We start from the raw sequence: 14,358 nt of genomic DNA, 5'->3' as shown, positions 1-14,358 counted from the left end.
GTGGCTTGTGGCTGGCCGATAGACTGTGACGGATGAGGGCGGGCGGCGATTAAATTACATATATATCCTCAGAGATCACGGTCAACAAACGGTCAAATAGATGAAGGACCAAATCGTGTTAAAATTACAAAATTAAGGACTTAATTGGTTAAAATTAAAAGTCGATGATCAATTTGTGAATTTAGCTATACTTGAGGGACTATTTTGGATATTTACTCTGTGATAAATTGATAAGATTAGTATTGAATACAGAAAGTCAACATCAAGATATAGGGACACATACATATTCGTAAAAACATCAACTAATCTATAAATTTTTATTCAATAAATCAGCCAACCTGAAAATAGTTTGGTGTCATGTGCTTTAATTAGTCAAATCATTAGCAGTGACTTTTGGGAATTTTCGCCCCTTTCATCTCACATGTAATGTCATTATTAAATACAAGTGGCCTGCCTGAACATTCAATATTCTTCCATTCAATCTTCTTCTCCCATTCCATTCAATCTTCTACCTAGCTTAGTGCCTGCCCTCCCTGCATACTCATATACATTACACTATTCCTTTTTATCATTTCACACAAAACAATTAATGAACCACTTTCTTAATATTATTTATTTATTTATGTTTTTAAAAGTTAAACATACATGTATGATGTATCAAAACTAAAGTAGCAAACTAGCAACCAAAAGAGTGAAGCAGCTGAGCTGAAACAATTAAAGTAGTAGTGGAATCTCAGATCAGGAAGTCACTGTATAAAGAAAGGATATAACATCTAGCATCACCATGTTCAAATGGCCAACCACCTAAACTTGATAATAACAATAAAAACAACCAACTATCAGTGCTGCTCTCCTAGGATCTCCCTACCTTCACTGTCCAAAACTTTTCTCTGCCTTCAATCGAACTTTTTTTTTCACCTAAAAATCTATTTCTTTTTTAATCATATGTAAGTAGCCAGCTTCAACATCCGGCAATAGATAATGAAATTAGAGGGAAAAAAAAAAAAAAAAACTTGACTCTGCTCTAGCAGTCTAGCTTAAAGAATTTTTTTCGATCCTATAGACACGATGGAGAAAAACTATGCTCAATCAATTCTACACAAAATGATGAGTAGGGTATTCATGCTCATAGCCATTGTAGTCATAGTATAGCCTCTCTCCCTTAGAAATATCACGAATTGCAACCAAAAGGACCCGGCATTCACCATTTACATTGTATCTCACACATTTCAGATTCTGCTTCTTCCTACCACCCCTGCAGCAAACAAGTTGGATTGCCTTCATGAAAATTTCACTTCAATATTGTTAATTTATAAAACATTTTCCTCACACAAATAACAAAGTTAAATAAGAAATGCTGAGCTTAGAACAGAGCCATCGTAGTGGAGAAGTAACAGAGATGACCAAACGAAGGAGATAAAGTTTGTAATGTAGCCTTACAATGTGTGATTGTTTATGCCATTGATAAAGCGAGCAATATTTCCACGCTTATCAGGGCAGATAACAAGGCTTTTAGATGGGTCCGTTGCTAAAAGAAGTGTCATCATGCTATCACAATCATCATTTTGTCGATTTCTAATGTAATCCACATCCCCTGTGTACTCTGCAATTAATGTCATGTCCTTAATAGCTGCATCAGCTTCTACAGTATAGCTGCAACATTCAAGAAGATTAAACTCGACATGCAATCACAAATTGTAAGAGAATCATTGCATTAACAGAACAGGTTAGTGAACTGAATACCCTTCACATGAATCAAAAACCACAATAAGCGGAGGCCATAGGCCACGTTTACACATAGCTCTACACTGCTCCAAGGTTTCAGTATCTTCTTTTGAGAGAACCTAACACAAGTTAGAGAGAAACAAAAGAACAAAGAAGCACAATTACAACAGATATAACAAGTGCTGGGTAAAGCATTTATTTCAATGCAAAATAAAAAATCATTTTCAAGTGAACCTGCATTCCACCATTTTCAAATTTTGCTTGATTTGCACGTTTGCGAGCCATGCCAGTAACATAAGTGAGTTCGTTACTAAATTCCATACCAAGAGCTGTTAAAGCAGTGGCAAGAGTACCCATTTGATCTAGTCGTCTAGCAGGATCTTCAGTCGGAGTAAATGGCAATAATCTTCTGCGCTTCTTGTGATAACCTAAAGTACGCTTCCGCCGTCTTCTGATATCTAGTCACCACACAAAGGAAACAAATAAATGGTTCAATGTGTGATAAAGTTGAAGCACAGATAGCTTTGGGTACTGTGTTAAATAATGTGCATTAAATCCTTCCTATACAAGATAGCTGACACAAAAGATTGAAAATTTGCTATATTGGTAATTTAAACATATAAAAGAGTAGAGGAGAACAAAAGCAATAAAACCAGCCTATCACCTGAATTGTCATTCAGGTAATGCTTGTCTACAAAGAGCAATTGTAGCAATAAAAGTAGGAAACTTGAGCATAATTCATGTAAAGGACACCTTCAAATGCAATGTCTTCATCAACGTTCATATATGAACCCTTATTTCATTTCACTTCCAGTAACCTACATAAGCTCAAAGCTCATATTGCTAGGGGCTTTTGGTGGAAAATATCAGCTGCTGGATTTTTCTAGAATTAGTTCTTCTGCTTATAATCCACATGCAGAGGACAATTAAGATACTTGTTCATTAAATTTTAAGGCTTGGCAATACTGATTCTTAGAAAGTAGAATATGCACAAAGAACATACATTTGATTGCCTTCCTCTATCCAGATCATTCTTGCTTGAAATGTTCTTTCAGCTCTCCATCAGATATTCTTCCCAATAGTGAGGCATAAGTTTAGCAAATCATGGATAAGACCGAGAGATGGAGAAGAAAAGTGATGAAAAAGCTTTCCTAAGTTTATTTATGAAAATTGAGAGTTAAGGCAACGGATAAGCTCAGGAAAGCACTGAAGAAAACTGCTTCCTAATATGAGAAATGGGCTGTTATACTACACAATGAACTGGCTATCAATGTCATAGTCCAAAAATTTCAGGAACAAGATCTTCACAGGAAGCCCCTCAAACAGGATTCCTAATATAGTAAGTATAGAAAACTAGCTCTTTTCTCTTTTCTTCTCCTTAAACTCAGATAAGCTAAGAAATTTTACTGCTCTAAGAAGTTGAATGCTTGAGAGAAGATTAGTACTTTTCCAATTAAAACAAATTGAGTCTCCAATAAGGGAACACAGACAGGCAAGGGAGCAGAACTGTAGTTGTGATTTATCTAGGATCTACATGAAATAACACAGGCAATCTGTTATTCTTGATTTATCTAGGATCTGACACCTTAAGTAAAGTTATTATGAGGATGATTTCTTCCTATTTATTAGACATGAAGTAACATTTCAGGAGCAGAAGTGTAGTTTTGGATACATAATTAAGGAATTAGGAATATTACTGTATATTGAGAAACAAAATTAAGGAATTAGGAATATACTAATGTAGTTATCCATAACATGGAAATTTATGATATCAAAATCCCTTCTATTTTTGTTTTCAATGGGCTTGTAACAGGTCACTGTGCAGTCTTTCACAAAAATAACAGACTACTAGGCAAGATTAGCATGGCAGCTGGCACTTTATTTCATAGCACCAACTGTATTAGTTTCTTAAATAAATGCTCTAGTCAAGGATCTTCCAGTGACATGTTTTCCAGCACTATCAAATATTTAGTTCATTGAGAAAAGGCATCTGAGACACAATATACTAGCCTAAAACCTTCAAGCATGGCCTAAGTAGCTTGTTAAGGAGCATATTATACTACATGGATGGCTCAACTTTTTTGTCTTTTGACAAAACAGTTCCATAAAGCATGAACCCACACATCAAACTACTAGATTAAATAATGATTATATCTTTAAGCTAGAAAATAGTTTGCAATGACAGTAGAGGTCAAGATCTCCCCTATGTTATCTAGTGTATAAATATATACCATGGAACATTAAAACCTCTTACTAGATAACTCTTGGACCACCAAGGAGTCGTTTTTTTTATTTGTATTGCTTATTAAATTATTCTTTATGCTGCATCTGTTCTGTTCTCAAAAAGGAAGAAATTTTTTCAGTTGTCCTATGTTTCAGAATTTGTAGACCATACATATGTAGTCCCAGTTATGCAACATATACCTGGTACTAAGAACAAGTAGAAAACAAATTGGATAAGAATACAAAAGTTAGAAATTCACAAAATTAAAAGGATACTAACTTTGAAAATGAAATATACATGTAATATTCTCTACAAAATAATAAGAAATCCAATTAAAATCAATGATCATCATGCACAAATTACATCAATGATCACCATATATAAATTACACTTCCTTTTACCTTGAGGTGATGTGCATTTCATCACCAATTCGCTGCCTTTCTGAATTCGAAAGAAATCATCAATCTTCTTCTGCGAAAAGCCTAAAAACACAATCAAAACAGTAAAATTTCATTAACATGCACGATCAATGTATGTGCAGATACGCACAAGTATACGCGAAAGAGAGCAGTGGAATTTGTTTCTGCGTACTTTTGATAGGGCGGCGTTGATCAGCGGTGCAGGCAGGACAGACCCACTGCCCGATAGGGACCCGGACAACAATGGGCCTAACACAGAGCATGTGGAAGCCCTTATCGCATTTATCGCAGAGAAGAATCTCGTCGTCTTTCTCGCCGGAGCCGCATTGTTCACATACCAGGTTTTCGTAGTCCTCCCCAGCGCCGCTGCATACGACGGCGCTTTGGTCGTGCTCCTCCTCATCCTCCTCCTCCTCCTCCAGCTGAACGTGCTTGGCTACGGCCATGATCTCCTTCATCGACCTTAATTTCTTCGGCGGCGGAGACTCCGACCTCTCCCTTATGATATCCGAGTAAGCTCGATTTTGGAGGCTCATGTGAGCCACGGATACCGACGACGGCGACTTGGCCGGCGACGTAGAGCTGGAGGGAGCCATTGATTGGGGAAAGGGGAAGGAAATGGAATAAGATTGATTGACGGAGGGTGAATTGGTAATGAGGTGCCAAAATTATTTATTTTACTTTCATTCTTTTATTTTGCTTTCATTCTAACAGTTGATTGAATAGTCTTGTTGTTGTAGCTGCAGTCTGCAGATGAAGAGGAAGAAGAAAATAGAAACGGAAATGGTGGAGAGAGAAAAAATGGTCAAATCGGGTCGGGCAGGTGTTGCCGGATATTTGGCGTGACGCTATGCGTACGTGGCAATGGATTACTCGGAAGGCGCGCGCGGACTTTGGTATGCGGATTTTCGGGTTGTTTGGTTTGGGCAATGGGAGGGACGACAAGCATGAAGCTTTTCTCATTTTGGTTGTTGCTCAATGCTGAGGATCAAAACTACTTCCAATCCATTTCGGCTAATTACATTAATTTCATTTTAATTAAACCCTCATAAAATAAGCCAATGTCTTATAATCTAATAGCACAGGATGATTCTTCCTAAATACTACATTGTAACAGAGCCAGCCGTCTTAAATCTAATAGAATAAGCCCAAATAATCAATCGATTGGAGTTGTCCAACCAATCTAGGGCAAATTATATCGTGCACCAAATGACGTCGTTTTGTTAAATGAAAAGAAACGGCATTAGTTTTCCGCCGTTCCGCACCCTTCCGCAAAAAATAACTCTTATTTAATTTCATTTTGTATACACTGCAGTTTCAGTTCAACACAACTACAGTTTCATTCGATATTTATAGACTCAAATATGTGAAAATGTTATTTAATTTTATTTTATATACACTATAGTTTTATTAAACACAACTACATGATCATTTTGATATACTTACAGCTTCATTGTAGAATATATACTCAAAGTCTCAAATATGTGAAATGTTATTCAGTTTCATTTTATATACACTGCAGTTTCATTTCACCAATACTACAGTATCATTTTGATATAACCGCAGTTTCATTTGATAATATAAAAATAATACGTGAGACATTGTCGGTTTAGATATACTGTAGTGTCAATTGGTGTTTAATACACCAAACATGCGGACTCCGTTAACGGTAACGACGCCGTTTTTTACCGCGGTGCATGTGCACCACGGTCTACGATATAACGACTGTCAATCTAGTTACATTAGAAAGAAAGGTTCATAACCTGCGATTATTGTTAATTTCTTTAAACGAGACAATGTAGATTTATCTACGCTTGCCCAGCTAGTAAAATAACCTGACATGAAACTTAACATGTTGCCCAATCAAATTGAGTTGTTGACATGTTAGGCCTATTTGTCACAAGTCATCATGATATTGAATAAATTCTTTATTGTAAATAATGTTTTCCCAATAATGAATCATCTTCTACTATATTTAAGATCTTATACTATCATTGTATGCAATATTAGTCTTACTACCTTACCCTTGGTAACTTATGTATTACTCTCATTGATATATTAAATATATTCTCATCTTATAATCTATAATCTCACAGTGTAACTCAATCTTTTGGCTAAAGGTTTAATCATGTTATTAAACTTTGATAGATGAGTAAAAACTAAAAAGGATGCTGAAGTGATATATAAACATGATCTCTATATTAAATTGTGTAAAAATTATATTTAAAATTAAATTTTCACTACTTATAAATAATGAGAACGATGCCTTACCTCATAAAATTTTACTCTCAACGTGGATTTCATTAATTGAGTTTTTATGAATTTATTAACTTTGTTACTAATTAAAAAGATAATTTAGTAACCAATTGAATAATATCACACCATGTGGATATATTATATTATAAAGAAAAATAATGAGAAATATCTACCATTTCTCTAAAAAAAAAAAAAAAAAAAAAAAAAACATATGGTCATTGTTGGTTTTACAACTAACAGGTAATCCACGACGGGCCAACACATTCGTTTGGATGATGAGATAAAATATAAGAGCATCTACATCAGAGGAGAAATGGGAGAGAATTCACTACTTTTGAGGCCAAAACACCATGGTGGCAGAGAGAGAAGGGGTGGGGAGCATCTGTAAAGGTTGGGATATTACTCTGCCCAAGACAAATGAATTAATGATGGAAGAGAGAGAATCAATAGAAAAAAAAAGAATTACTCTACATGTTTATTTTATATATATATATATATATATATATATATATATATATATATATATATATATATATATTAATCAGTTTTGTTTTTTTTTCCTCCCACGTTATTCTCTTTCCTAATCACTCTTACATTCTCCCCACTAATATCCCCACTTGATAAGGATGCTCTAAATGAGATGAGGGAAAAATAAATTGGACGCAATATTTTTAACATGAAATTCGAAAGGTAAAAATCACATGTCTTTTTTCAGTGATTTCAGTATATGTACATTTTTGTACAACTTTTTAAGAATAAGAGATGTTTGATCGGGTAGATAGAGAGACGTTGATGTTAAGGTTAAAGTGGATGTAGATGAAGATCTCCGTTTATTCTTGTCTTCAATTATGACCTTTTATAGTAAACAACAAGTAGTAATGTATATGGTAATTGAGTTTTTGTATAATAATTGATTATTTATAGTAGAGTGGAATATTTTGGAATGTAGATGTGAGTCATGTGACTTGCACGTGAAATGTAAAGATGTTTAGGTAGTGGGAAAGTGATTTATGAAATATAGAAATATTTAGGTAGTGAGAGGTGATTTGGTAAAAAAAAATGATATTTAAGAATTCATATAGGCTGTTGAATGTTCGTACATAATTGTCATATTATCAAATAATTGGCTTCATTTTAATGTTTGATCGCCACCATAAATATTTCTCCATAACTTTGATTGGGTCGCTCTACATATTTGGACCTCAATACCTATTGGGCCTTCACCGATCACCTGCCAAGCCTGACCGATTCGACAGACAGCTCAGAGTCAACTACCCATGCCCGAGTACAACCCCCAACAGTCATAATAAGTACTAATAAGCGTCAACCATGGTTGTCATCCTCATAATGCATGAAATTGTACCGTGATACTTGAAAAAATATAAAAGCTATGTATTTTACTTGTTAATTAGGTTATGCAGTAGTTACGTTCATTAATTAAACTTGTTTAAGCAAATGTAAATAATGAAAGTTAAAAGCATAAAGAATGTAAAAACACAAAGAAATGTTACGCAGTTCGGAGCTCCTTCTCCTACGTCTGCGGGGCAACCCACGTCTGCCCAATCCACTATAGATGTTCTCCAAAAGGAGTATTACAAGAGGTAAATACAGATGGCCTCCAGCCTTTACCACTACCACTCTTTCTAACACCTATCCAGGATTGACACACGAATACCCGAACAATCTTCACAAGATGCTTCAGCAGTACCACGTACTGATAATGCAGTACAATATAAATATTCTTACGAATTAAATCAGAAATTACATTCAAAATATAAATTGCTTTGTAAAATCAAGAGAGCTCTAGCAGTGTATAATTCTCAAAGTTGGGCAAATGCTTCCTTCGAACCGTGTGAATTTATAGCACTTCTTGAACCATTAGTTAGGATCCTTAGCAATAGCTTTTTCCTTAGCCACCACTTGTTCAAATGAATCACCACCACTTATTCTTGTTAGAATAAACCACTGCCTTTCCTTGTTAGAATAAACCACTGCCACACATTTTATTTCTTTGACATCTTCACATGCTGACTTCATACTCCAAGGCACAACATTCATATATTTATATCACATGGTCCAAAAATATAATTAACTTTAACAACTCTAATTTATTAAAAACAATAAAACTATTTACTAAATAAAATAGCCAATAACTTAATGTGTAAATTATTTTACACTTACAATGCATTATCAGTTTGTCGGGTCTCATCACTTATCACCTAAATGATCTCTATGAATTTACAATTATTTCAATCTCATTATCCCATACTATGGATAGTTCACACATACACAGAGGAAACCATAAGAGATTTGAGAACCAATCACAGTCGTCTACGTGTCCAAATCTAGCGAATAACAAACATTATTTTTTATTTTTAAAAATGCAGCGACATTTTCAAAAATAATGAACTTTGAAGTGCAAGTAAATTGTGTTAAAACTGCAAGTAACAGTTTAATATAGTTCACCTAAGTGCAAGAAAAATATATTACAAGTGTAAGTAAAACGCATTACAAGTGCAAGTAAAATGTATTAAAAGTGCAACAAATAATGTACATTGCGCATCAATATTAAGTGCATCAATGTGAAAGACGTTATCATTTGGTGCACCAATATTAAAAAGGTAAATACTTGCACTATTTACTGAAAATAGTTGCACTTTTAAGTGATTTTATTTGCATTTTTACTTGCATAAGTTATTTGCACTTTTAATACATGTTACTTGCACCAAAGTAAGAATTATTTACTAAAATGTCACTGCATCATTTTTTAAAATTACATCTGATTCGTTAAATAGACACGTAGATGACGTTCTTAGTTCTTTCTTAGACATCAATTCTCACACACACACACACACAAATGCGAACCAATCAGCGCGCACCACATGTCAGCATTCATCGATCGGGTGCACCTACTTTCACCTACAAGTGCATGTAATTTTTGCCTGCAAGTGCATGTAATTTTTGCCTTTACTTTCACTTTCAAGTGCAGCTACTTTCACCTAGGTGCACCTAGTTATAACTATATGTGTACCTAGATCTAGACACGTGGTGCGCGCTGATTGGTTTGCATTTTACGCCTGGACGCGGCATTCGCACTTGAGTGTATTATATATATATATATATATATATATATATATATATATATATATATATATATATATATATATATATATATATAATACGATTAATATGATTGGAACAATTTAATGAAAAAAAAAAAAAAAGACGCATTGTCGTAGTCTGTGTGAAATAGTATGCTTTTCCCCCGATCATTAATTAGTTTTATATATATATATATATATATTTTTTAAATATTAATTATTTAATTGGTTTTTTCCTTAAACCTCTTATAATTAAAATATTCGAAGAAGTGAGTAGTGGGCATAGTAATTCCAGAGTACATCTACCGTGTTCCCCTTTTGTGCTGTTGTCTCTTCTCCTTTCTCCTTTAGATTGTTTTACTTTCCATCTCCCCGTGACCTCGCTACTGCTCTTCGTTGATGGACCCACCACTATCGGGGTTTTCCTCCGGCACCGGCGAAAGGCCGTCACCGACGAGGAGGGAACTGCAACTGCAGGGCCCTCGCCCAACTCCACTTAGAGTCAACAAGGATTCCTACAAAATCAAGAAGCCACCGGTTGCTCCGCAGCAGCCACAACAACCAGCTGCTCCGGCGGCGGCGGCGGCTACGACGACCCAGAATCAGCCGGTTATTATCTACTCGGTGTCTCCAAAAGTGATCCACACAACGGTGAGCGACTTCATGGGCGTGGTGCAGCGGCTGACGGGGTCGTCCTCTTCGCAGGTGGGGCAGACGTCGGGGTCTACGAGTGGATCCGGCGACTTGTCCCCGGCGGCGAGATTAGCTTCGATTGAGAAAACAAGTCCGTCAGAGAGAGAAAGGGAGAGACACAGAGACACGGAACAAATTGAAGTATCGGCGATAATTGAAAATTCAAGTGTTGAAATGGGGCAGATCCCGGGAATATTATCGCCTGCGCCGACGTCTTTACTTCCGATATCTCCACCGGGGCTGTTCTCTCCGGCGTCGGACCCGTGGATGTTGATGCAGATGAACAACATGTTCCCCAGCCCGTCGGCGTTGTTTTCAGCTCCACTGGTTTCTCCTTCTCCTTCCTCATTACATGATCTCTCTCCATTCTTTGACTTTTGAGTAAAGACTTTTCATGTTTTCCTCTATCTTATTTATTTATTTATTTAATTTGGGGGAATAGGAAAAGTAATTTTGTAATTTCCAGACTGAGAGGAGGTTAAAATAGTCTTCGAAGAAAGAAAGAAAGAAAGAAAGAAAAACGACAAAACAAATGTGAAAAGAAATATTGAGTTGAGCTGGCGTGGGGACTGGGTATATTTTGTACTGTACTTAGAAAATTCTTACCAAATACCAGACTAACCGTGTAATGTTACTGAAAATTATGTTTTGTATTTTTCTCTGTCTGGTCATTTTCTTTAGCATAGTGAAATGGACTTAGTGACATTCACTATTTATACTCTTACCATAATCCAATACACTTGCATCATATTCTTTATTGCCTTATCCATTTCTTTTAATCATGCATTTCTGACTAATACTATATACTATCTTAAATTTAACATATATATACTTAATAAATCGAATTAGTGATCATTCAAGTATCAAAATATCATGCTTCAATACAATATATTTATATTGTGGCATCATAATTATTTGGAGGCCAAAATGTTGGGGTTATACAATTTGAAATGAGAAGTTGACTTAATATACAAGTCAATATTTATATAATACAGTAGTTCATAAGCCAGGCTGGTCAACAGTCAATGATGTGGATTCCATGATTCAAAGCCTACCTGAAGGAAGGAGAGAAGATCGAAGCGCGGCAGCCCGGTCTGGCTTCCCAGCAATAAATAAGTAGTAGCATATGTGGGATGAAAAGATGTCTAAACGTGCCAATCCGGAACATATGGGCTGGCCCGTCTGAATTCATCCAGAAACGGGCTGGACTGACACATTTTTTATATGAGTTGGGATGGATTGAAATTTTCCCAAGTCAACTCGTATTGCCCGTCAGCACATTTATTTATTTTTTAATTTATATTGTTAACATTTTTACATTTTTGTTTAAGTTAATAACTAAACCTCCAAACCTTTTGAATATATATATATATATATATATATATATATATATATATATATATATATATATATATATATAGTTTTAAATTTGTAATATATAATTATAATTTATTTAATATATATTTAATACTAATATAGTTTACATGTAATATTTTTATTTTGTAATTATAATATTATTAAGTTATAAAGTTTATAAAATATATAGTTTATTTAATTTTATATACTCTGATGGGGTGAGGACTCCGGCCCAAGGTATAAGGGCCCAAAGAAAATAGATAGGAGAAGAGGGCCAGCGTCGAGAGGAGCCCGAAGAGCAATTGGGCCGAGTCCGGGAGTCGGCCCAGGCCCAAGCACGGGGCCCAGTTCCGAGCTGCCAAAAGGAGTCCAGTAGGAGCTTAGGCCGAGACAAGGAGTCGATCGAGGCCCAAGCCCAGGAAAGGACTCGGCTCAAGGAGCCGTTAAGAGCATTGAAGAGGCTCGTTTAAAAGGGAGTCGTTGAGACATTGAAAGCCGGACACGGTCGGGCCGTTACAAGCCTGGGAGAGCCGTTGGTCGACCGAGTAATGGCGTCCAACGGCTCCGTATCTTAATTAGCCATGAAGTCGGCCATCAAAGGCCTTCAAGTCGGTAGAGGAGGAGCCACTATTTAAAGGCTCCTCCATTCTTGTAAAAGGACAGACGATTGAACACCCAAAGAGGGGAGAATACCAAAAGAGTTCCGAGTACTAGCATAATCTCCGAAATAGACATACATTTTATCGAAAGGTGCACCCGCCAGCCAAAGGTTGTGTTGGACCTCCTTGGGCCCGAAAACCCTAAAACCATCACTGGCACCGTCTGTGGGGATCGAAACTAAGAGTCACGTGTCCTCTTGAGTGAGGCGAGTCCGAGGAACAACGATTAGAATCCCAGTCGAATTAGAAAAGTTCCAGACATGGCAGGAAGTGAAGAACAATCGAGCCGTCATGACAATGGACGGGAAGCAGACCTGAGAAGCCAGCTGAATCGGAGAAATGCCCGGAGCCGGGAAAACGAGACAACACCGCCGCCGACACCACCGATAAACCAACAATTGCCCCAAGTGCTGCTCACCCCAGAGCAGCTGCGTGCAATCGGACGCGCCTGTGCCGAGGCAAGCCTAGGAGTAAGAGAACAGTCCACTCGCCAGCCGCAACGCGAGTTACAGCCGCTTCATAGGCCCGACAACCGGCAACAGAGCCGACGGGCTGAAAGCCAACCGGTACAGTCCGTTCATTCTCGGCTGGGTCCCAGCGTTGGGCGTCGGTCGGCAAGAGAACGATTGGGTCGGATGGAACCCAGTCATGCCCCGTTAGCCGCTCGCCATCGACAAGCTGCACGAGAGAAGAACCGTACCAAAAGAGCCAGGACTGAGACTCGTCGCGTGGAGCAACCTCCACGCAACCCCGACCAACCGGCTGAGTCTGAAATCGGCGAGAGCACGGAATCCACAGGAAATCGCACCCGGGAGAGGGTCGAAGTGGCGAACTTAGTGCAAGAAGTGCGAAATCTGAAAGAACAGATGGAGGGGAAAACCAAGTCCCCAAGACGTACGTTACTGACCGCCTTACCCTTCTCGGATGAGGTTATGGCTTTTAAAATACCGGGTGATTTCAAGTTCCCGGAGCAGGCCACGTTCGATGGAACCGGCGATCCCCGGGAGCATTTGCTGAGCTACCAGGCTAAGATGCAGGTTTTGGGGATACGAGATCCGGTCATGTGCCGCGCCTTCTTGCCCACGTTGAAAGGGTCAGCACAAAGGTGGCTAGTGGCACAGCCCTCGGGATTGATTCACAACTTTGAAGAGCTGGCAGACCGCTTCATGAGCCACTACGCCGCTAATATCAAGCCACAAAAGGACCTAACACACTTGGCTGACATTCGTCAAGACGAAGGCGAGTCCTTGAAAACCTATCTGGCCCGCTGGCAGAAAGAAATCCAGTCCATAGAAGAGGTCGAGGACCAGACGGCGCTCACCTTCTTCATCGAGTCACTGCGGTCCGGCCAACTGTACCGAGACCTGAGGGACAATCGTCCGGCCACCTATGCAGAGGCCATTCATATGGCCAACAAGAGGGCCAACACAGAGTAGGCTATGAAGTACAAGCGACAGCGCGAAGTCGGCGGATCCGCCAGCGGGAAGAGGACGCAAGCGGAAACCAAAGAAAGGCGCCCGGACGTGACTCGGCGACCCGAGGTCAGACGGCCATACGACAGACCCGTCGTCCACGCTTATCGGTCGATTCCCGAACGTCCGGTCCATGAGATACAAACGGTCGCCCCGCCTCTGCCTCCGCCGACCGATAATCGCCCGACGAACGAAGAAATGGGTAAGACCTCTAAGTATTGTCGTTATCATAAAACTTATACTCACAGCACGGAGGAATGCTTCTACCTGAAGAAGATCATAGAGGGTATCATTCAGCAAGGGACCCCGCCTCCTAATCAGTGGAGGCGAAGATCGGTCAATCGAGGGGATGAGGATCCCGCCGCCGTTGCCGAAAATAGTCGAGGCAAGCAGTCGACTCCCGAGGAGGAGGAGGTTCAGTGGCGTCAGAAGCCGGTTATCAACATGATAGTC

At 38.4% G+C, this 14,358-nt stretch overlaps 2 protein-coding genes across 2 annotated transcripts; one reads left to right on the top strand and one right to left on the bottom strand.

Moving 5' to 3' along the window:
* Positions 1 to 692: 692 nt before the first annotated feature.
* Positions 693 to 5,100, bottom strand: LOC109146583 (probable Histone-lysine N-methyltransferase ATXR5). Its single transcript, XM_019294261.1, has 6 exons — positions 4,541 to 5,100; positions 4,351 to 4,431; positions 1,960 to 2,183; positions 1,744 to 1,844; positions 1,441 to 1,653; positions 693 to 1,255 (listed from the first exon to the last, which is right to left on the bottom strand). The coding sequence occupies exons 1-6, from the start codon at positions 4,962 to 4,964 to the stop codon at positions 1,096 to 1,098; spliced, it is 1,203 nt and encodes a 400-aa protein (XP_019149806.1). The 5' UTR covers positions 4,965 to 5,100; the 3' UTR covers positions 693 to 1,095.
* Positions 5,101 to 9,868: 4,768 nt separating this feature from the next.
* Positions 9,869 to 11,177, top strand: LOC109146584 (protein MKS1-like). The gene has a single exon (XM_019294262.1). The coding sequence runs from the start codon at positions 10,125 to 10,127 to the stop codon at positions 10,797 to 10,799; it is 675 nt and encodes a 224-aa protein (XP_019149807.1). The 5' UTR covers positions 9,869 to 10,124; the 3' UTR covers positions 10,800 to 11,177.
* The last annotated feature ends 3,181 nt before the right edge of the window (positions 11,178 to 14,358 follow it).

This window comes from Ipomoea nil, unplaced genomic scaffold, assembly GCF_001879475.1.
Source record: "Ipomoea nil cultivar Tokyo-kokei standard unplaced genomic scaffold, Asagao_1.1 scaffold1932, whole genome shotgun sequence".
Lineage (NCBI taxonomy): Eukaryota > Viridiplantae > Streptophyta > Magnoliopsida > Solanales > Convolvulaceae > Ipomoea > Ipomoea nil.
Note: the sequence above shows the minus strand (reverse complement) of the source record. Positions and strands in the feature narration are given on the sequence as shown.

Bases quoted from the DNA above. Each gene is read 5' to 3' on its own strand.
- LOC109146584 (XM_019294262.1), top strand. From the start codon at position 10,125: ATGGACCCACCACTATCGGGGTTTTCCTCCGGCACCGGCGAAAGGCCG.
- LOC109146583 (XM_019294261.1), bottom strand. From the start codon at position 4,964: ATGGCTCCCTCCAGCTCTACGTCGCCGGCCAAGTCGCCGTCGTCGGTA. The intron at 1,845-1,959 runs GTTCACTTGAAA...AACTTGTGTTAG, and splicing joins TTGAAAATGGTGGAATGCAG to GTTCTCTCAAAAGAAGATAC. The intron at 1,654-1,743 runs GTATTCAGTTCA...TGAATGTTGCAG, and splicing joins GTTTTTGATTCATGTGAAGG to CTATACTGTAGAAGCTGATG.